Source organism: Camelina sativa, chromosome 16, assembly GCF_030686135.1.
Source record: "Camelina sativa cultivar CO46 ecotype springtype chromosome 16, ASM3068613v1".
Classification (NCBI taxonomy): domain Eukaryota; kingdom Viridiplantae; phylum Streptophyta; class Magnoliopsida; order Brassicales; family Brassicaceae; genus Camelina; species Camelina sativa.
Window position 1 is genome coordinate 21,811,442 of NC_141895.1, and position 22,228 is coordinate 21,833,669.

At 37.9% G+C, this 22,228-nt stretch overlaps 7 protein-coding genes and 1 pseudogene across 13 annotated transcripts; 3 read left to right on the top strand and 5 right to left on the bottom strand.

Moving 5' to 3' along the window:
* The first annotated feature begins 232 nt into the window (after window positions 1-232).
* Window positions 233-3,378, top strand: LOC104751168 (uncharacterized). 4 transcript variants are annotated; one of them, XM_010473065.3, is made up of 5 exons: window positions 233-320; window positions 615-726; window positions 833-2,462; window positions 2,568-2,800; window positions 3,023-3,378. In XM_010473065.3, exons 2-5 carry the CDS (start codon window positions 634-636, stop codon window positions 3,212-3,214), a joined length of 2,148 nt encoding a protein of 715 aa, XP_010471367.2. In that variant the 5' UTR covers window positions 233-320; window positions 615-633; the 3' UTR covers window positions 3,215-3,378. The 4 variants fall into 4 exon arrangements, with proteins under 4 accessions (XP_010471367.2, XP_010471365.2, XP_010471366.2 ...); XM_010473063.3 differs by having other exon boundaries at window positions 237-320; window positions 2,541-2,800; XM_010473064.3 differs by having other exon boundaries at window positions 237-320; window positions 3,020-3,378.
* Window positions 3,305-5,240, bottom strand: LOC104751166 (protein trichome birefringence-like 31). Its single transcript, XM_010473060.3, has 5 exons — window positions 4,701-5,240; window positions 4,450-4,621; window positions 4,159-4,358; window positions 3,917-4,063; window positions 3,305-3,843 (listed from the first exon to the last, which is right to left on the bottom strand). The coding sequence occupies exons 1-5, from the start codon at window positions 5,063-5,065 to the stop codon at window positions 3,486-3,488; spliced, it is 1,242 nt and encodes a 413-aa protein (XP_010471362.1). The 5' UTR covers window positions 5,066-5,240; the 3' UTR covers window positions 3,305-3,485.
* A 172-nt stretch (window positions 5,241-5,412) lies between these two features.
* On the bottom strand, window positions 5,413-7,669 carry LOC104751169 (transcription factor GTE3, chloroplastic). The gene is made up of 4 exons (XM_010473067.3): window positions 6,126-7,669; window positions 5,996-6,029; window positions 5,791-5,883; window positions 5,413-5,702 (listed from the first exon to the last, which is right to left on the bottom strand). The coding sequence occupies exons 1-4, from the start codon at window positions 7,401-7,403 to the stop codon at window positions 5,656-5,658; spliced, it is 1,452 nt and encodes a 483-aa protein (XP_010471369.2). The 5' UTR covers window positions 7,404-7,669; the 3' UTR covers window positions 5,413-5,655.
* A 234-nt stretch (window positions 7,670-7,903) lies between these two features.
* Window positions 7,904-9,589, top strand: LOC104751170 (uncharacterized). The gene has a single exon (XM_010473068.3). It carries the CDS (start codon window positions 7,958-7,960, stop codon window positions 9,425-9,427), a length of 1,470 nt encoding a protein of 489 aa, XP_010471370.1. The 5' UTR covers window positions 7,904-7,957; the 3' UTR covers window positions 9,428-9,589.
* A 415-nt stretch (window positions 9,590-10,004) lies between these two features.
* LOC109129632 (CLAVATA3/ESR (CLE)-related protein 1 pseudogene) lies at window positions 10,005-10,497 on the bottom strand (annotated as a pseudogene).
* A 3,062-nt stretch (window positions 10,498-13,559) lies between these two features.
* Window positions 13,560-16,813, bottom strand: LOC104751171 (protein SEEDLING PLASTID DEVELOPMENT 1). Of its 3 annotated transcripts, none has more exons than XR_015583632.1 (9): window positions 16,352-16,813; window positions 16,026-16,240; window positions 15,791-15,941; window positions 15,513-15,696; window positions 14,971-15,133; window positions 14,581-14,816; window positions 14,297-14,473; window positions 14,087-14,209; window positions 13,560-14,007 (listed from the first exon to the last, which is right to left on the bottom strand). XR_015583632.1 is itself a non-coding variant. In XM_010473069.3 (9 exons), the coding sequence occupies exons 1-9, from the start codon at window positions 16,787-16,789 to the stop codon at window positions 13,690-13,692; spliced, it is 2,013 nt and encodes a 670-aa protein (XP_010471371.2). In that variant the 5' UTR covers window positions 16,790-16,812; the 3' UTR covers window positions 13,560-13,689. The 3 variants fall into 3 exon arrangements, 2 of the variants coding, with proteins under 2 accessions (XP_010471371.2, XP_010471372.1); XM_010473069.3 differs by having other exon boundaries at window positions 15,505-15,696; window positions 16,352-16,812; XM_010473070.2 differs by having other exon boundaries at window positions 15,505-15,696; window positions 16,348-16,811.
* A 99-nt stretch (window positions 16,814-16,912) lies between these two features.
* LOC104751172 (anaphase-promoting complex subunit 13) lies at window positions 16,913-18,256 on the bottom strand. 2 transcript variants are annotated; one of them, XM_019238580.2, is made up of 4 exons: window positions 18,128-18,256; window positions 17,629-17,728; window positions 17,475-17,528; window positions 16,913-17,146 (listed from the first exon to the last, which is right to left on the bottom strand). In XM_019238580.2, the coding sequence occupies exons 2-4, from the start codon at window positions 17,702-17,704 to the stop codon at window positions 17,085-17,087; spliced, it is 192 nt and encodes a 63-aa protein (XP_019094125.1). In that variant the 5' UTR covers window positions 17,705-17,728; window positions 18,128-18,256; the 3' UTR covers window positions 16,913-17,084. The 2 variants fall into 2 exon arrangements, with proteins under 2 accessions (XP_019094125.1, XP_019094126.1); XM_019238581.2 differs by having other exon boundaries at window positions 17,914-18,133.
* On the top strand, window positions 18,255-22,042 carry LOC104751173 (eukaryotic translation initiation factor 2A-like). The gene is made up of 14 exons (XM_010473071.3): window positions 18,255-18,408; window positions 18,665-18,712; window positions 18,802-19,156; window positions 19,272-19,458; window positions 19,657-19,891; window positions 19,968-20,036; window positions 20,213-20,314; window positions 20,426-20,466; window positions 20,590-20,723; window positions 20,927-20,990; window positions 21,074-21,170; window positions 21,270-21,376; window positions 21,629-21,651; window positions 21,736-22,042. Exons 2-14 carry the CDS (start codon window positions 18,682-18,684, stop codon window positions 21,824-21,826), a joined length of 1,536 nt encoding a protein of 511 aa, XP_010471373.2. The 5' UTR covers window positions 18,255-18,408; window positions 18,665-18,681; the 3' UTR covers window positions 21,827-22,042.
* Window positions 22,043-22,228: the final 186 nt, after the last annotated feature.

Genomic DNA, 22,228 nt, shown 5'->3' on the forward strand with positions numbered 1-22,228 from the left:
TATTTTTGGATCATTCTTCAACGAGACGTATGCATACACATGATCATGTTTTTTGTCCACTTGTGGCGTGTGCATGATTCATGACCCATTTTGACTTACATTGAGGCCTTATATTTAAAGCCCGTTAGTCTTAAATTTGAGGCCCATACTAGACCGGAATCCATATTGACTTTTAAAAAGATTAATTAATGAAAAAATCTTGATATAAAGCTATATTTATTAATTGTTGTTTGATTATGTTTTTCTCTTCTTTCTCTCGTTGCTTCCTATGTTGTTGTTGTTGTTGTTGTTGTAGTCTTTCCTTCTTCTCAGTTTCTCAGGTAAAAAAATTCTCATATCTTTCCTTCCTTATCTCATCATCTATGTATGTGTGTACTTTGAATTTTTGGGTTTGTTTTACTTTCATCTCATTCTGTGTTTTTCGTCTCAAAGATATGAGAACTTTACCTGATGTAATCCTAATGTCGGTCTATATACGAGTTTCTCTTTTTCACCGATGATCGTGCTTTGGTCACAAAATTCGAGAGAGTTGTCTATATATATTTTCTCTTTTCTAAAATTATTCATATCTTCTATATGATTTTGAGAACTAGCTATGATGTCAAAATTCTCAGGTTAGCGTGAGCCATCATCATGGGACTAGAATCTAAAGGAAGAGCATGGTTTGGTAAAATCTACAACAAGTTGGAAACCTTACTTGTTGAGGTAGACTCTTTCACTACTCAGGTACGTACGTAAGTCCATTGATTGTTTGATTGTCATATTGATTCTAGGGTAATGATGTTTTTAGAGAGTAGAGATATTAAGTTATGGTTTTCTTATGTTGGAACAGAGCACGCTTTGTTTGAAACCAAGTGAGGAAGTAGCAGAACAGGGCCGTTCTTCTGTATCTTATAATGTGAAGCAACACCATGATGATCGTGTTGCTTCACCTCGATGTGAGAGTCTTTTTGATCCACCGTCCCATCAGAACTTTGACATGCCAGGACATGTTGTGGTTGAGATACGAGTTCAAGAAGATATTTTTCAAGAGAATTTATCAGCCTCCTCGTTCCCTGATGGAGAAAATATACTCTCTACATCTCCGTTGCTCGAAGACGACTGTGATGCTACTCTTGTTGATGAAAAACAATTAGTTCCTGATGAAGAGTCTCAGGTCTTGTCTGATGGAGAAACACACTCTACATCTTCATTGCTTGAAGAGTATCATGATGCTAATCTGACATCAGCCACTATTATTGGTGATGAAGTTACCGATGAAGATTCTCAGGTCTTTCCTAATGGAGAAGCACTCTCTACATCTCCATTGCTTGAAGGGTATCATGATGCTAATCTGACATCAGCCACTACTGTTGGTGATGAAGAAACAATAGTCACATTGACACCTCAGAAATTTTCTGATCAACCAAAGGAAGCTGCAGAGGATAGTTCTTCCGAAGCTTCTATTATGCAGCAAGACCATGACCCTGTTGATTCACCGAGTTGTAAAACTCCTTCTGATCAACCAAAGGAAGCTGCAGAGGACAGTTCTTCCGAAGCTTCTATTTTGCAGCAAGACCATGACCCTGTTGATTCACAGAGTTGTAAAATTCCTTCTGATCAACCAAAGCAAGCTGCAGAGGACAGTTCTTCCGAAGCTTCTGCTGTGCAGCAAGACCTTGAACTCGATTCACCGAGTTGTAAAAGTCCTTCTGATCCACCTTCACATCAGAACTTTGACATTTCAGAACATGTTCTTGTTGAGGAACGAGTTCAAGGCGATATTTTGCATGAGAATTTAGTTCAAGAAGATGGTTTTAAGGAGAATTCACCGGCCTCCTCCTCCTTATCTGACCAAGAAATACTCTCTACATCTCCACTGCTTGAAGAGTATTGGAATACTTCTCTGACATCAGCCTCTACTATTGGTGATGAAGAATCAATAATTACTGATGATGAGTCTCAGATCACCAACACATTAACCACTCAAAACTCTTCTCCTGGAAGCTCTTCGGTTTTCCCAGGTGGGGAAAGAGTAGAAGAAGTTAGAGTTAAATCCTCCTTGCCAGATGGAGAAATGCTTTCTACATCTTCATTGCTTGAAGACTACTGTGATGCTAATTTGACATCAACCACTACTCTTGCTGATGAAGAACCATTAATTACCGATGATGAGTCTCGGATCACTAACACTTTCATCCCTCATAAAGTTTCTCCTGGAAACCCTTCGGTTTCTCCATGCGGGGAAAGTGTAGAAGAAGTTGGAGATGTATCGTTCAGAGATATTGTTTCCACAGAATCTCAATCTACTCAAAGTTCTATGAAAAGTTTTGGGACAGTAGTAAAGTGTAATGATGACCCTGTACTTCCTGCGCTTGGCATATTTATGGACAATGATTCAAGTCCGAATGATCCACTCGCCACCAAGATTGCAGATGGACCTGTTCAAGATAATGTGGCAAACATGAGATCCTCTAATGCGGGTTGGTGCTTCTCTTTTCTCTATTGTTTAAAGTTCTACTCATTTCTGGTTCACTTAGAAGTTTTAAAACCTTCAACAGGTCTCCTCACACGTTTTCTTTTGTTAGATGTGATGAATGACAAATCTGATGTTGCTCCAATGGATATCAATGCATTGTACCACATTGATTTTCGAGAAGACCCCTCGTATGTTGACAACAATGCAATGCGTGTTAAGACCATTTCTCCATTGGATACCAATGCATTAAACAGCATGCAATCTCGAGAAGACCCCTTGTATGTTGACGACAGTGTGCTTTATGCAATGCATCTTAGGACTAAGAAACTCAGATCCTTCAAGGTTCTAATTTCCTTTCTCCCTCTTTCTCTTAGATATTTCTTTGTGATATAAACTTGAAACTTACTTTCTTCTTAGTGAATGCTAATCTTGATTACAGATTGTTCTGACTGATATTAGACTTGATTTTTGGCTTACATGATCCTTAAATGATCTAACCCCTTAGAAAACCTTAGCATTAATTATCTCTCATCGCCTAATTTTACCTGTTTCTACAATCAGCAGAGAAAGATCTTGGATGTTTTAACTTCAAAAAGAAGAAGAGAGAAGGAATATGAGCAACTTGCAATTTGGTTTGGAGATGCGGAGATGGGTTCTGATCTGTCCACAGAAGAAGACTCTAAACAAGTGAAAGCCATCGACTCCAAAAGCTCACGCCTACTTGAATCAGAAGATTCCCAGTGGGAGCTATTGTGAGATTATTTTTTCATTTCATATATATTGTACAAGTTAAAATCGGCCCTGTGTTTTTATCTTGAGCGAGGCTCCTGTTAGGCTGTTACCTTATTTAAACATAAATGAGCTAACCTGCTCTGTGATTGAAGCTTTTTTGACAGTGAATAACCAAAAATTTAATCCTATCGTTTCTTGCTCTCAAATCTGCTCCAAAGTAAAAAAAAAAAATTTCAAAAACCCATTGTTGGTAAAACTTCATAAACTTGAGCTTGACACTCTCCCTAAGAAGGGATCAGAAGGAGTTGCGGTGACTGCGTAGCAAATATGCATAGAGAATCTCATTCCATGTATCAGGAACTCCTGGCAAACACCAGTGGATGCAATCTCCATAGTTTTTAGGATCAGCTCTCTGTTCCTTAGTCAAGAGCTTCCCTCTTCGTTCTCCATACACAGTTGTATGTCCATCTTTCCTATATTCTGAGAGTTTTGTAATGTTCAGGAACGTGACATTGTCTCCAACTCTGCTTAGAACATCACCAACTATCTTCATGATTTCTTGATTTGATCCTGTTCCCCAATATGATGGTTTGTGTATTGGATATAACTCATCATAACAGGTTCCATCGCTCCCTGGATTCCACTCCCAGCTCCTGCAAAACATCACTCACCAAAATCACTCTCCTTGTCTCTAATAACGATCTTTAATCTGTTAGTGTTACATACCATAGATGAGTAGGAGACATACTCATGAAGAAACCTCTTTGCTTCTCTGGATTGATCTTCGTCTTAAACCACTTGGCCCATGTTTCTAACGCCATTTTATAAGCAGTCGTCACATTGTACTCTCGGACTTCACTGGTATCTCCAAACCTGCATATGCCTATATATGAGTTTTCCTTCTAGTCTCTTTCTCCAATGCAAGCTATTCAAATATGGCTTATACGTTGTATAGCTTAATAGCTTACGTTGCATTGATCTTAGGTTGATGCATCCACCATACATAGCTCTCAAAGATTAGAACATCAACGCCTTCCCAGCTCTTGCTATGTTTTTCAATGGCATCGAGGTTTACCAACCTTTTGTGTACTGTATGATTAGTTGCATGATCTGAAATTGATTCCACGATGAAGGGTGCCCAGTAGTACTCGATGGATACATTGTATTCCTGATCAATTGCATACACTTTGGTATAAGAAACCATATTTACCTTTTCTTACCAATTATGTTGATTCCTAGGATTATGAGTTTTTATGTACCTCAGCTTTAAAGATCTTCATAGGAGGAATCCTGTGAAAGGACTTCTTGTTGTCAGGGATAACTGATTGTACCATACAGACCATTGACTCGAAAGTGCTTCTTTGCACCGAGTCTCCTATGAACATCAGTCTTTGGTTTCTCAACACGTCCAATAGTTTCAAAGCATCGAACCTGAAACATCTCAGAGATTTTAAAACATTGCTCAAGTTTGGCTTCGCAAGAATCACAACATATGCTTTTTCTTTCTTACCTTGGCAAGTCGCATGAGTTTGGTTTCCATCTCCAGTTTTGGTAGTAAGAATCAGGCCGTCCGTTTCGTTGACATGTTGTTTGTTTGACTAAATAAGGACAGCTCTTCTCTTTATAAAGAGGATAAGAGACATTGTCCCAAACCCATTGTCCTTCAAAGACATTGCAGCTCTCATCAAGCTGATCCTCTTTGGTGACGAACACTGCCTCTCTTTGTCTGAAACCATAGAGTTGGAATATTCGACTTTCGTTACTCTTGAGTTCATCAAGGATCCACCTCACGGATCCTAGAACTAGAAGACTAACAAGCACAACTTGGAAGATGGATTGAATAATCCGTGAATCTGTTGAAGTTTGTATCGACATTTGAAACAGACTTAACTGAACAATTAGCTCTTTTACAACTTCTTCTTCTTGCTGTTTGAGCTCATGAATCTATGTTGGATGTTTGAAAGAAGCAAATATCTTCACGTACAAGCATCAAAAAATAACTTTGTTACACGCAACCACCAGTTGGTGATCCTTCTACATTAGGTAGCATGTCCCTTTTTTTGTTAATTGGATCTAAATAGGGTGATATGATAGAAACTAAAAAAAAAAAAACACTTTTACACAAGGTCTCCGCTTGGATTTGAGGATAAACTATTTCTCTGATCTGGCCCAGCAAAACTAGTCACCGAAGAAAATTCAGTAATGGCTATGGAGAGCAATTATGAACGTAACAACCACAAAACAATTAAGAAGTTTAGAACAAGCCTGTTCACTTGATGACAAGGCCGAAACAAAACACTTCAAACGTTCACTTTTCTGTACAGTTGACAAGAACCTAATACAGAAACAATCCGATGGGGAAAAGGCTGGAAAAAAAAGGCAACCTAGCTTTGCTACTGAAAGAGATGCAAAAAGTTTGACAAGGTGATGGCTCCAACCTATGCTAAATACTTCCACAATCTTGGTTAATTACCGTTATCAGATCCATGCCCTGAGCTGTCGCTATCAGAATCTGCATAACAAATGAGGAATGTGAGTAAAACTGGTTTGGAAATGTGATGTTGATAAGGAAAGAACACTAAACCAGTTTTAACATTTACCACTAGAACACGAGCCTGAGCCACTACTAGAACTGTTAGAACTACTTGATCCACCAGCATTTACTTCTTGTCGAACAGGGGATGCCACATGACCTTTTCAAGTGTTAAAAACAAATTAAAGAAGAGTTATTGCAGTGGGGCTAAAAGACTAATATAGTAGAGTTTGATACTATCTTATGAATCAAAATCTCACATAATTCAGTACCTTTTGGGGACTTAAGGCCAGTTGTTAGAGTGCTCTGCGAAGATGGAAGAGAAACATGATAGTATTAGCCTAGTACAAGTTATATGGAAGAAGTAAGAGAAGTGAATAACAATTAGATATATGCTCTCACCGGTTCTTGGACACTATTGTGAACAGATTCAGCATCTCTTTCGGAGCCCAATGCCAGTTCCTCCTTTTCCTTGCTCAAGCTCTTCTTATATTCAGTGACGAATCTGTAAAGCTCCCAAAGCGTTTCGAGATCAAGACTATCAATATCTAACTCAATCTCATCGTCTTGTTGAGCGAGTTCTGGATTACTCTTCTTTATAATCTGCACAACTGCCTCAAGCTTGTCATAAGGTAATTCCTGAAGGTCCTCACTAAGACTCCGCTTCTCGTCAAATGTCAAGTCCCTGTTTCCAGACGCCTCCTCTTCTTCAGGCTTCTTCTCGAGTACAACAGTTAGAACTGCAGGTTCCACTGGGTTTGTCATCGATTCTGCTCTCTCCAAAATCCTATTTTCAACTACTTTAGGTGGTGGAGGAGGAATAGGAGACGAGGAACGTGACGGAGCACGTAACGGTAATCGCTCTACACTATAAGTGTTCGTTGAAACAGGAGCATGGAAATCAATATCACGGACTGGTGTTTGCCTCCTATTAAGTAACTCATACTGCTTTTCAAGCGGCGCCCATTTCTCTTCAAACAAGTTCAACAAAATCCCAGCCATACTATGCACATCATGCCCAACAGGATTATACAGCATTGCATTGTTAAAAGTAAGTCTAACATCCTCAGCAAACTCCAAAGGCGACTTATACCAACTCTTACTCAACCTAGTCTTCACTGTTCCCAAATCCATAGGCTTCTTGATTATATTGTGATAATCATGTAAACCAAGCCTAACGATATCAACAGGAGTATTGAAAACCCATCCAGACTTATGCTTCATCAATTTCGTAAGCAAATTGTTGCAGCTCTTCAAAATCTGAACCGTACCTTTATCAGTAGCAGCTGCTGCTCCGTGTACTCCACCACCACCCTTCTTACCACCGTTTGCTGCTGTTTTCACTTTCTTGTTCGACAGAGGTGGTAGTTCCCCGGACCCAAGTCCGAAACCGCCGGAGAAGTTACCTTGTGGTTCGAGCCGTTTAATCAAGCTCCTAACTTCTTCAAGCTCAGCCATTAGTTTCCGCTTCAAGTTCCTAACTTCAAGCTTAGAAATTGAGCTCAAACTTATCTTCATCATCTGATGGTTATCCTCCGAACCAAACGAATTAGACGGAGACACGAGCGGAACCGGTCTCACCGTCGTGGGTCTCGATCGTTTCTGGCTTTTGTTTCCGCTATCACTCCATTTATGCTTCGTCTTCGGAACACCACCACCGGTTATAGGACCAGACGCCATTGCACTCGTTGACGATTTCTCCGAAACGAAAATTTAGGGTTTTTCTAGGGTTTGAGCGCCAATACTGTAGATTTCAAACAAGGAATCGAAAGATCGTGTGAGAGATTTTAGGATCGGTGGTTCATGAACATTCAACTGAGATTGCAACGACGAAACACAAACCCTAGGAAGCAATTTTTTTTTTTTTTTGAGTCGCGAGAATCGCGTAGACACACGCGCTTTGAGCTCACGCGCGCTATTAAGAGCCCCGAGAAATTAGGGGAATTACACATGTGTTTAGTGTGACGGGGTAATAACACTCCTACGTGTCCGAAATTAAACCGGACATAACCGGGGAATATATTATCCCGGTTTAGTTACAAATCTCAGTTGATTAGTAGAGAGATTTGACTTAGTTGAATGTGGAAAGCATATTAAAAATAAGCTAGGCCATGTGCAAATTACATTGAGAAACGAAACTTTGATATAAAAACTCGAGAAAAGATCCGAAATTTAAGCAAAAGAATCAACCTCAGTAGTTGTAATCAAATTCACAAAAGAAGCAAACCAAGAAAATGGCCTTCAAGAACCATTCTTCAAGAACAAGTCTGTCTTCTTCTTCTTCTTCCACTTCATTTTCATTCAGGTTCACAACAATCATTACATTAGCACTCATCTTCTCTTCTTCTTACTACATCTTCTCCTCACAGTTCGATTACTCTCCGGTGACATTTTCCTCTGTGAATCTTCTTCCGTTTGCTGGAGATCTTCGAGACTTGACATTCCCTTGGAACAAACTCTCTCTCGGACCAATCTCTGAGAAGCTCAAACTCGCTGTCTTTTGCAAATCATGGCCTGTTGGTTCGATCCCCGGAGGGATGGAGCGTCATGCTTACACTCTCTACAATTCTCTTGCCTCAAGAGGTCACGAGATTCACGTCTTCACGGTTTCTTCCGACAGAAGTAACCGTGAAGAGTATCACAACAACGGAGATCTTCATGTCTACTTTGCTCCAAACGAGCACGGCACACTTAACCACTCTCAAGCTTTTGAGATCTTCGACAGAATCAACGGTGCAGATCATCCCTTCGATTATGTTCATACTGAGAGTGTTTCTCTGCCTCATTGGCGTGTCAAAATGGTGCCTAACGGTGACATAGCTGTGACATGGCACGGTATCTGGTACGAGATTATGCATTCAAATCTTTTTCAAGAGCTTTCGAATGATCGTCCTACTAGCTCTGATCTTCAACAAACGATGCCTAGACTGGTCGATGAGATCAGATTCTTCCCGAGATATAAACAGCACATTTGCATAAGCAATAGCGCGCGTGAGGTTCTCGTTAACATCTATCAGCTTCCTAAGAGAAACGTTCACGTTATAGTCAACGGTGTTGACCAGACCAAGTTTGTGTATTCCCCTAAGTCTGGCGCTAGGTTCAGGGCCAAGCACGGTGTTCCTGATGGTAATGGGACAGTTATTGTGATGGGTGTCTCTGGACGTTTGGTGAGAGACAAAGGACATCCACTTCTCTACGAAGCGTTTGCTTCGATCGTTAAAACTCACCCGCAAGTGTATCTGCTTGTGGCTGGATCTGGTCCTTGGGGAAAAAGATACGCGGAGTTGGGTGAAAACGTTAGGGTTTTAGGAGCTTTAGAGCCTAAAGAGCTCTCTGGTTTCTACAACGCTTTAGATGTGTTTGTGAATCCGACGTTGAGACCTCAAGGGCTCGATTTGACGATCATTGAGGCGATGCAGTGTGGGAAACCGGTCGTAGTACCTAACTATCCGAGCATTGTTGGGACAGTGGTAGTGGATGAGCGGTTTGGGTACACATTTTCACCAAACGTGAGATCTCTTGTTGAAACTTTGGATTCTGTTGTAAGATATGGGTCTAGGGTTTTGGAGATGAAAGGACTAGCTTGCAAAGAATACGCTCTTTCCATGTTTACAGCGACTCAAATGGCTTTGGCTTATGAGAGATTCTTTATGTGTATGAAGAATGAGAGGTATTGTAAGTATCCTCTTCCAACAGATAATTAATTTTTTCATCGTTTTTGTAATTTTTTTCATATATAAAGATTCATTTTGTAACTTACTTTGAATTATTTTCTTGAATTACTATTTGTTTGATCGTCAAGGACGACTTGTACGTTTTTGTGGATTTGTAACGAAACTAATAAGATGGAAATGGAAAAATCTTAGACATCATGAGTTTCATAGTCATGGGTTTCATAGTTTTGATCTCTTAAAGAAAGATTATAAAATTGAAGAAGTTGACTTCGATCTTAAATAAAAAGTATAGTTTTCCTTATAACCTGCAGATCTCTGTGTTTCCCCTGTTTTTTTTTTTTACTTCAATCACTATCTTTCTCTCTCTTTTTTTTTATATATGTTTTTGTAATTTTGGTGGACGATAAGGAGAAAGAGTGTATTATACTAAACTTTCCAAACATAATTTTAAAGTGTTTAATCTACACGAGCCACCAAGAGAATCAAATACAGGATAGCTTAAACTAATCAGTTTCCCTTTTCAAAGTATATTTCTTTGCCCTTTCTCATACTTTATATGTAAAGGCCTCTCTACTAGACTACTAGCTATATAGTGGAATGTATAAGGTACGTAAAGCATGCACAATTCATAAAATTCGTAACGAACAGTTACATCAATTTATTGTTTACGCCAAACGTACAAACAAGGCTTACAAACAAAAAAAAAAAAGAGAAAAGGATTGATATGTTTTCTTCTAAACCGCTTCTCGATCAAGAACAAAATATACATCCTCGAATTCAAAACTACGAGAGTATAAGACTTAGTGATGGCGAGGATCGGGACCTCCAGGACTTAGTCTCATAGACTCATTAAAACCTCTTTCCATTAGCTTCTCCATACTCGCTTTCAACACTTTCTCTGCTTCTCTCATCATACGCCCTCGTTTAATACCATCTGCGTTTGGAGATCGTTGCTGCAGTGGCCGAGACGCTGATGAAAGCGATACGGAAACGCAGATCAAGAATAAGCACAGCCAAAATTTCAAGTTAGCCATGTGTTAATGTGCTAATGATTTAATTTAGAAAGGTGTTAATGAATATGTTAAGTTGGTATACAACGATTTTTGTGTATTTGCATCACATGCTTAAGGCATTTATATAGAGAAGTGGCATTGGGGTCATGATGAATCTCATTGAAATGCTATACATTATAAAATAGATAAGACGGTCGAGACGACAAAAAAAAAACAAAAGAAGGCGGTCGTTAAAGAAGATTTATAATCGAGGCTAATAATAAGATGCACTTTTTAATACATATGCAATATTCCTTTTGTCAACATATAATAATAAAATATATGAAAGCTAAGAAAAATACAAAGAATGAAAACTTTTTGAATAATGCATGCGGATAAATTCATTAGTAGATTGTAAATGTATTCATAGTATATACCCACAAAGGAAAATTTCAAGGAAAAAGAAAAGTTTTAAGTGTTGAAGACGACATGTGTAATTAGGAGAAAGAAAGATTGTGTAATTAGAGTGCCTTTGAATGATAAACCAACTAAACTAGTTCATAATATAAAAAGGCAAATATGGGGGACAATCGTGAATGGACTCAAATATTAAAAAAATTGTCGTAGTTAGAAGTCCATCGATGCCGACTTTTTTTTTTTGGGGTTGGCCTTTAGTTTAGTTGACGATTTGAGTTTACTAACGTAACTCCGAATCAAAGGATCTGAGTAAAGTCGTTTCATTGAATTTTTGATTCTATCGGCTGAAAATAACCGAAGTTATAAAACAACAAGATAAGTATTGTCACTAACAATGAAAAGCAACCATGAATCTCTGAATACTAGCTACTGTGTCGATATTATTGAATAGACATTTATAATAAATTAAAGAGAACTTAGAGAATATACATGAATCATGAGTTGAGGTCCAAATCACTAATTTTCTCACTTTGATTCTTTAAAATTAAATATAGAGACTAGGACAAAATCTATCACTCTATTTTATTTCTGTTAATAACAAGTTGAAGACTCATTTATGATATTAAAAAAGTTTATAAACGGAAACGATTTTGGATTTTGTCGTGGATACAAAATGTGGCGCTTTAGTTTTATAGACTAAGTGAAATACCAATTGGAAGCTCGAAGAAAAAGTGATTAAAACACTAACTTCAACCCAACTATTAAAGAGAGTTTATTTTTCCAGAGAGAAAGAAAAAAACTATTGAAGAGACAAGAATAGACAGAAATACCTAATTTTTGAGATTACAAATAAATTGTTTTAAATATGTTAGATTGGATATCCAAGAATCTTAGCTTGTGCAATGGAGATACGATTTGTATAGTATTGGTTAATTTAGATACTCAAGATTCTCTGATACTCTATATATTCATATATTGTTTTGATTGGGTAGATGAAACAATTCACGAAAGTTTACCAAATTACAAAATAGGTTATGCAAACATGTATTGCACACAGAAATTGATGGTAGTCTAACTCTTTTTGTCAGTTTGATGCTAAGACATCTCCCATGCAGTTTTTGTTTAAAACACGTCTCTAATCTCTACCTAAACCGCTACATGGCCGAAAGCAATATACATTACAAAACTTGATGGACCTATAATGTCATTGTTTAACACATTGCTTAAGTATTGATACAGATTAGTATATTACATATTATGGTAAGAAATTAAACGTTATTTGTTTATCTATTTTAACCTTTTAACGTATTTCTCTTTCTGATACGACTGTAGATTTTTTTTGTTCTTGCTATTATGCTATAATATGAATATTTTTCCGTTGACAAGTGAATATTTATCATTTTTTAATACATGGAGAGGTATGTGCTCGTTCGTCCATAAACTAAACATATCCATTTCTTTATCGTCCGTTCGTGGACCAGAAAATCATATTTAATACGTTTGTGGAACATTTAAACCATACCTCATTTGATAAAATTAGAAACACTTAGCGAGTTGGACCAATACCACAGGAAACACCATGGTATTAAAACATTATTTTCTTAACACACTTTTCTCAATTTTTTTTAATTTCAACAATATGCATTACACGGATTTGAATCCAAATTATAACGATACTATTGAAAACCAATATACTATCTAAAAAAACTCATAAAACCATCTATACATGATTAAATAATGGGTTACAAACTCATAACAAATACATGTATACGATACAAATGTTTAGAATCCTACAAAATACCAAATCGATCACTGTTGGATTAACCGTATGCAACCCAATACGTGGTAGTAGTATAGTTTCACCCTCTAGTTTGAACGATTTACCCTTCTCATAAGTGTATTATTTACTGGATAGTCCTAGACTAACTTGAACTTTCTAGCTAGAAAACTATAGTTTCACAAAAAGGTACATATGATCGAGTATTAAGAAAACCTTCGTGTAACAAACTGAAATCCAAAATGAGATCCCTCGAATAAAAAGCACTAGTAAAAGTACAAAAGTATAGTCGGTCCTCTCAGATGACTAAGGGTTTATGAATGGTATAAGACGTAAACTAACTACTACCTCCTTTAAGTGGTCCTCACTCCTCTGGACGGCACTTTCTTACATAACCGCACTTCAACTCTTCTTACTTATTTTTATCCAACTTTTTATTCCATTTAGCTCGAAAATATAACTAAAATAATTATATTTTTATTCTTTTTGTCTAGTGTATATGCTTGTTTATCAATTATCTTTTGAGTTAAATAACAATCATAGGATTAAAATGGATCATGATAGCTGAAAAGAAGATAAGTTAAAGAAATCTCTAATGCATGACGGTATGATATGCATAGAGTCACTCAGGTCACACACAACTTTATTACAAACCTTTTTTCGAAAAGGGAATTGTAAGAACAAATCATTCAAGGTGTTGATTTGCTGTAAAGTCAACTATTTATTTTTATTTTTTTATAAAGAAAATTAATGATAACTTTTCTAAATCTGAAATATCACTTTGTTAGATGAATAATTTGATTCATGCTATGCAAATAGGTGAGTTTTCCAAGAAAGAAAGAACAAAATTAGTTGAATTCAAAATGCGATCAGTGACACAACTCGTTCCGTTGGTCGAATATGATAACAGATAAATGTTTAAAGTAAAAAAAAAAAAAAAAAAAAAAAAAAAAAAAAAAAAAAAAAAACATCAACATTCTACAAAAACTTTCGACATTAGTTTGAGTTTCTGTTCATAGTTACCAATTATCAAATATGTTTGAGGATACGGTATATCTATTTTCATTCACAAAAGTGTATCTTCAATATTGTACGAACATATAAAACTAATCAGGCAAGAGAGGTAACCTGTCGATGCCATAGGGTGAACCATTAGACTCGCCCGTGGCACAACCGAACTCTTCAAGCTCTTCTCCGTTCTCTTCTTCAACTTCTCCTTCATCTTCACCGTCGTCTCTGTCTTCTTCTGTCCCATAAGGGATGATCCGTAGATACATCTCATCCTCTCTCCATTTTCTTTCTGATCGTAAATTATACTTCCTGACTAGCTTTCCTTGAAGAGACACGATCTTAGGTTGTCTCGGTAGTAAATCAGCTGTTTCCTTTTTTGGTATCACTATCCGCTCTATCGCTAATCTCGCTTCCTGCATGTAAACGATTTTGTGTTAAGAAATCCTGAAATGTGGTTACTATCAAATAAATTTTGACTAGCTCTTTAGTTACCTCTAAGGCGTCCATTTTTTCAGATAGTTTTAGACGTTCTTCTGATCCAAACTCTCCGAGTCCATCTTCGTAATCAGTTAGTAATGCTCGTATTGCCTTGGCCACTTGAATACCTGAATTAGTCTGCAAGACAAAAAGCTTCTTTTGGTAAAGAGGCTGGAACTAGAAAACTGGAAGAACAAGAAATTCTTAGTTTTTGTTTTTTTTTACCTTTGTTACATAAACAGGTATACCGTGAGATGTAGCTAATGATTTAATCCGAGGATTCTTCCTGATCTTTGCTTGCAACGCAAGTAAGGCTTCTGCTTCGCTAATGTCGTCAGTTAATTCTACTGCAGTTTCCATCTCTAGTTGTTTGATTGCCTGAAGAACAGTTGACTCTGCAATCTGAGTGGGAGAAATTGGTGAATCTGTGTATTAGTATATGGATATCAACAGAGATAGCATAAGAGTATTAAAAACTGGAGAATCTGCAAAATTCATTCTAATCTTACCCCATAGACATATAAATACATCAGTGTCTCTTGCCCTGACGGTTCTGCTTCAGTTATCTCCTTAGTTGGAGGGACTTCAGATATCGTTTCCTCATTGGTGAGCTTCGAAATATCTAATGTTTCCTCTTCATGTATATTACTATCCACAGTCGTCTCGTCGATGAAAGGTTCCTTCTCCATAATCACTTCCACTCCATGAGACTTTACTTTGCGGATTTCAACGTTTGGTAATCGACCTTTTAGCCAGGAGATGAGCCAAAAGAAGAAAATTAACTCAAGAGTCAAGCCAGAATCTTAAAACGTTGTTGTATCCAAATATATGCTGCACTGCATTTATGTATATGTACTTTGCATTTATCAACAGTTCCAACTCAATAAGACAGAATCTACCTGCGAGAACAGCATCAACAGTTGCTTCAAGACTACGATGAACTCGAACTTCAGTCTTTGAAACTATTTCTGCACCACAGTTAAATGTTGGAGGACCTTTTCTTTCAAGGACTGTCTTCTGGCCACCTCTTCTGGTCGCTTCCTCATCTCCAAGAGTCACACTCTGCCAAAGGTCTCCATTAATATGTCTGAAAGAATAAATTTTAGAGAATAGAAATTTGGAATGCTCTATAACTAGTTGTCAGAAAAAGAACTGATCCAATATTATAGACCATCGAGTTCCTACAACATGATATTACTCAATTTAATCTGCTACATGGTTCCTGTGCCCTATATCTTGTTTTGCTGACATATCGAGACGCAAGAGATCCATGGGAAATGGTCAACTAATTTCTTAAGAAGTACAGTGCCATAATGGCAATGATTTATGCTAGAATGACCATTGGTAAGAGATTCTCATAATATCTCAAACTAAAATCTCCAAACAATATATTGATTTGGGTTTGAACGGTATGCAAACATATCAAGTCTAACCTGCACACCTCCAACCAGAAGGTCCAATGAAGGATTCTTAATCAAATTCTCGATGGTAGCTCCATGAGCAGTGGCGACTAACTGGATTCCACGTTCTGCTATTGTACTTGCAGCTATTGCTTCAAGTTTAGTTCCAATCTCATCAATCACAATCACTTGAGGCATATGGTTTTCTACTGCTTCAATCAGTACCTGAAGGTAAGCAAATTGAAGGACATAATAAACCATCATCTCCCACCTCATTTAAAAATAAACAAGGCTCAAGCAATCTAAACTACTAACCAACCTTGTGTTGGATGTCAGAGTTAGGGACTTGCATCCGCCTAGCATTACCAATCCCTGGATGAGGTATATCACCATCACCACCAATCTCATTGGAAGTATCAACAATCATTACTCGCTTCTCATAGTCATTTCCTAGCATTCTCGCTACCTCCCTGAATAAAAAACAATCAATGACTATATCAAAATCCATGGACTATATGAGCAAACTGATTAATGTAGAAGAAACTAACGCAAACCTAATCATTGTGGTTTTCCCCACACCAGGTGGACCAATAAGCAACAATGAGTTCCCATCTTGAACAAGATCACGCAGCAAATTTGCGCTTCCTCTAACAGATCGACCAACACGGCAAGTTAATCCAATAATATCTCCTTTCCGATTCCGTATCGCACTAATACGATGCAACGTCCGGCTAATCCCAGCTCGATTATCATTAGTGAACTCACCAACCTGAACACATTCATGGTGTTAGACTCTTAGCAAGCAAGCAGCTATAGGTGTTTTCGTCAAACGAAAATTTGCACCGGAGAAGAAGAACCAAAAACAAAGAGACTCACCAACCTGAGAGACAGCGAATTCCAAATCATTAACTTTAACAGCGTCGTCGGAGATAACAAAATCTCCAGAAGGGAATCGCGCCAGAGGCTTACGACCTAAATCCAACACTATCTCAATGAGTTCACTAATCTCAGGGTGCTCCTCCAGTGTCCTTCGTATCTCCTCCGGTACCAGCGCCAAGAGACGGCGTAATTCGTCATCGAAGTGGTCCTCGTCGTCTTCTAATTCCGGAACGGCGACTTGAGACGACGAAGATGCTGAAATAGCAATAATAAATCCAGGTGAAGAAGACGAAGGGAGCACGAGTTTAGTGCGGACGAGTTGGTGAAAGAGAAGAGACGATCGACATCGGAGATTGAGGATTCTTCTTCGTTCATGACGACGTAACAGCGTTAATGGAGGAACATGATTACGGCTCAGTGATAAGCTCAGCATATTCATTCCCCTTACACCTGAATTCTATTTTTTTTTTTTTTTTTCCTTTTTCCGAGAAATTTATTTAAATATGAAGTACCACGTGAACGAATCAGCATGAGACACGTCATCAGAGATCTGACGTCATGGTTAACAGGCAAACTTATTTATTATTCCTATAACGCACAATTTAATAAGATAGATAGAATAAGGCAATTATTATGTCTTCATCATACAAAGCCAAGAAAAGTTTTGTTTTTGATCACACACAACGAGAAACAAAGGAGTTTTAAGAAAAGCTTCCATTGTGCTCAATTGGCTATTACTGTGTATCCAGTGCAAGATCACGCCAAGTTTCTGCATCTGCTTGCTGAGTTTCCTGATCTGAAACAATCGCAATTGGGATGGATTACAACATTAGTTAAGCAGCCACAAAGCTCAAAACTCTCTTAAACAAAGCTCATACCTTAGCTGTACGGTGTTTGTAACATACACAACAAAAGTGGCTTATTTGTGTGGTTTCCTTACATGACATTTGAGATCTCAACTATTTTAGTAGATCACATATGCATATCACTAGACACTACTAGTGTGAATTCTCAAAACTAACTAGCAGTTTTAAGAGACGACTATGTGTTCCAAAGACATTTAGAGAGCTAATTTAGAATCTCAGATAGCTAAAGCAAAGCAAAATCAGAACAAAGAGACATACTGGTTTCTTCAGTATCATCAGTCCTAACAGCAAGCACTGGAGGCAATGGAAGATCTGCAACAATAACACCACAACAATCTTCGATGAATTTGGATTTTGGGGGAAATACAATGAATGATCTTGAGGTATAACGTGGAAGGGATAAATAGGTTACCATCATCAGGTAAAGTGTCCCTCATCCACTCCTCGTCCACAATGTCTATAAGCATACCAAGACTTACTTCCGCCATGTTCGAAAACCAAAGCTTGGAACCCTTCAAATTTTCAAATAAAAAATCATTCAAATAATCAACACATATACAAGAAAGTTGTATTATTGAAGTACAAAGTCGAAATTGCTTTGTCCTCCTTGTACAATAGGAAAACAATTGAACAGAACTGGGACTTTTGAATTTGGGGAAAGTGACAGTATATAGAAGACAGAACACTGATCAATAACCTATGAAGAATTGAAACAATCTACAGAGATTTTCGCCGGAGATAGACAAAAAATTAGGGTTCTATTTGAGTAATTTCGTGGAGCAGTTGGTGAACACTCTAGGAAAGAGACCGTATATGAAATCACAGACCAAAAGCGAAAGCCAATTCTTAGTAAACAACACGATTCTCGAAGAAAAAACCAAACTTGATTCGAAATTAGTAAAGAGATTCACCTGGTCGAGACGATGCACCCGTACTCCACTGAGAAAACTACAACCTTTTTAAGTTTTTACAAAAAAACGTCAGCCTTTTTTTTTTTCTAGGCCGTAAAATTTAAATCGCAGTAAACCTTCCAGTTTAGTCAGAGGTTTTCGGAAAGCTGATGAAAATTTAAAGTTAGGGTAATCTCTTTATACGGTTCAGAGCTAAAGCCCCCCCCCCCCCCCCCCCCCCCCCCCCGGCCACAACAGCGATCGACGACTACCCCTCACCGCCGATTGCGTGCTTCATTCAGGTGCTTTCTTCTTCTTCTTCTTCTTCCCGTTCACCTTGAGAAGTTTTATAATAAAGTTGATTACTTTAATGTGTTTCTTCGACCCAGTAAAGTAATTTTGCGATTTTCGTTTCATCCGTCGTGATTCTTGTGTAACTAGTTATTGATGAAGTAGAAATTTGGGAACTTTATGTTAATTTGTGAAATTGGGATAATCTTCTAACACAGTGTACCAATTCTGGTGATTTTGTTTCTTTACATCAATGCATTAAATCAGGTATCTCAAAGGAAGCAATGAGTTCTTCACCGTCCTTGGAGATATTAGGTATGTGAATCATTGAAACTCAATTTCATTCTTGGAGTTATGTTCAAAATGTCTCTCTCGTCTCTGAAGTCACTTTTTTTTTCTTGCAGTTAGAGAAGCTGACGGTTTCTCTGTGTGGAATGGTCCTCCATTCAGTAATGGTCAGCCAACTCTCAAGCTTGAACGAGTTTCATGCTCCAACACCAAGTTCAGTGTTGATGGATCCAAGCTGATGGCGATGAAATCAGATGGGATCATCAGTATCTATAATTCCTCCAGCTTGACAGAAGTGCGGTCGTTCACTATAGCTAATGTTACGGCTGCTGAGCTATCTCCATGCGGGACTTATCTTCAGACATTTCAAAAACCCACTACTCCGCAGGAGAAGAACGTCTCTGTTTGGAATACTGAGACTGGAGATCTGGCACATAGTCATTACCAAAAATCCATTACTAAAACCACATGGTAAGCAAGTCTCAGTACTAAATTGCGAGCATGTAAGATGCGTGGATATAGATAATAGTCTTTATGCTTATTATGCTGCTTTTATGATACGGGGTGTTTCTGTTTTGCTACGTAGGCCATCAATTCGCTTCTGTCCTGATGAATCTTCCGCGTGCCGGTTAGCTACAAATGAGGTTCAGTTCTTTGATCCGAAAGATTTCTCGAAAGGAATAACATCCCGGATCAGAGTTCCTGGGGTTGCTGCATTTGAGCTTTCTAAAACGCCAGCTTCCCATGTTGCTGTGTTTGTTCCAGAATCAAAGGTGTTTTTCGTTTCTTGGGCTAACGCATTCTGCTTTTGAATAGTAAAAGAAACATCTTTCCTTCTATATGCTAACGCTGTTAGTTTTCTCGTTTGAAAGGTTGTCTTTTTTTCATTCTGAAAGTTGCAGAGCAACAATGTGTATAATTGTTTCCCCTGTAGACAAGCAACTCTGACGTGTTAATTCTTACATGTATAGGGGAGTCCAGGCAGTGTCCAGATATTTGGATGTGGGAGAGATTTGCAGAGTCAGCCAAGTGCTCGACGTAGCTTTTTCCGATGTTCTTCTGTGCAGTTTAGTTGGAACCACGGTTCCACTGGACTCTTAGTGGTTGTACAATCAGATGTTGACAAGACCAACCAAAGTTATTATGGGGAAACAAAGCTACACTACCTTACAATAGATGGCACACATGAGGGCCTCGTTCCATTACGTAAGTCCTAAGCTTAATATATCTGCTGTTGTGATTGCTAGTGGTACTGAATACTGAATCTTTGGTGCTTTAACAGGTAAAGAAGGACCAGTTCATGATGTTCAATGGTCTTTTTCTGGTTCAGAGTTTGCAGTTGTATATGGCTGTATCCTTTCCATCAGCTATAACGACTTATATGTAAGAGTTCATTTAGGAATAATGTTTATCAGTTGACATGTTAATCTCCTTGTGTTCTTGTTAAGATGTTATTTTGCTTTTATCTATACGCTCTTTTGGGCATGGCTTTCTTCGAACATTGTTTTTTCCTTAACTGTGCTTCAGTTATGCCTGCTTGTGTAACAATCTTTGACAAGAATTGCAAACCCTTGATGGAACTTGGCGAAGGTCCTTATAACACTCTTCGATGGAACCCAAAAGGGAGAGGTATGATTCTCTTCTTCATCCCTCATTTCTTTGTCTCTTGTTTTTGTGTCTTTTTAAACAGTGAACTTATGTACATACATGTTTTTGTAACTTCCAAACAATGTTCCACAGTTTTATGTGTGGCTGGATTCGGTAACTTGCCTGGTGATATGGTAAATAAGGATCCCTTGTCTTCTTCATATTTTCAATTTTGGGGTGACGACATTGTGACAATTAGTCAGCAGTTCTCATTTTCTTTTTTGAAACAATTCTCTATAAATGGTGTTATATTTCAGGCGTTCTGGGATGTTGTCAGCAAGAAGCAGCTTGGAAGTAATAAAGCCGAGTGGTCTGTAACAAGTGAATGGTCTTCGGATGGGCGTTATTTCTTGACTGCCTCAACAGCACCAAGACGTCAAATTGACAATGGGTATGTTAATACTTCTTGCCACATTATTGTCATTGAGTTTAGTTTCTTTTCCGAACAGAACGAGTGGTGAAATGAATACTGTGGAACATATTTAAAGTTGAATGTATGAACCAGCCACTGTTATATTTGAAGTCGTCAGAGATGGTATTTTTCTATTTTTCTTCTTAGTTTAAACTTATGTTTCGTCGTTGTCTTGACTGAAGGATGAAAATCTTCAACTACGATGGAAAGCGTTATTTCAAAAAGGCGTTTGAGAAGCTGTATCAGGTATGTCTCTTCAACAGCTCTGAAAAAAAAAGACATTAATTACCAATTGTCTTACTGGAGTGCTATGGTTAATTTACCTACAGGCTGAATGGAAACCAGAGTCTCCGGACAGGTTCGGTGAGATCAGCGAACTTATCAAGTCAGTTGAATCATTGAAACTCGGCGAGGGAAAATCACAAGGTCCTCATCTCTCTTTGTTTAAACACTTAAACCTGTCTCTGATTGTAAGAAGGTTTTGTGAACTTACCATGTTAATCGATTTCGACTTATCTATCTTAGGACAAGGATCAGCTCAGAAGAAAGCTATTGTTCCCAACACTATTGCAAAAAAACCGGCTGCATATCAACCTCCTCATGCTAAGCACGCAGCTGCTATTCAAGCCGAGGTAACTCAATAACTTTTCTATAATCTCCGGTGATATCAAATTACTTATTGTTAACATACACAGTCATGATTCTGATTCATGTTTGAAACGAAAAACGAAAATGACCAAAGTTTCTCTCAGTGAGCTCTTAAATACGCTTGTCCATAACCAAACCACCAATGGGATATTCACTGTTACTACCGTTTTCGATTGAACATTTTTGGCGTTACATATCAAATATGTCTCTGATAGTTTCATTATTTGCAATTGCAGTTGCTTGGAGTAAACACAGCAGGGTAAGTCTTTATCTTACAATACATACATACATAATCTGAGAAACCGTCATGCATATGTTGATGGATGCTCTGGTGTTAATGCAGAGAGATGAGCAAGAACGCTCTTAGAAACAAGAAGAAGAGGGAGAAGAAGAAAGCGGCCGAGGCTGCTGCTTCTGGAGCTAACAACGCATGACTGAATAAGTCACACTCTTTGATATGAAACTTGAATGGAGATTACAGTTTTGGGATTCTCGGATGGTAATAAAGATTCTATAGATCATGCAGAAAACGTTATGTAAACCTCTTTTTTGCCTTTTTTACATTTTCCTTATCAGTTGTTAACCCGCCAAAATCAGAAGAAGCCTAAAAAGATTAAAGAAGAAAAATCGGATATTTTGTGAGGTGAAAACTAAGCGTCTCTGTTTCAATACAAAACTTAACAATGTTTCATTATAAAGGAGGAAAATGAATGTTTTAGTTCACATTGATTTTGTAACTTAGTGAGTGTTATGTGTTATAAAGTGTAGTGTTAATAAATTATAACCAAAAAAAGCAGTATACTGTGTTGCACGTTTAGCAAACGATTATCACAATT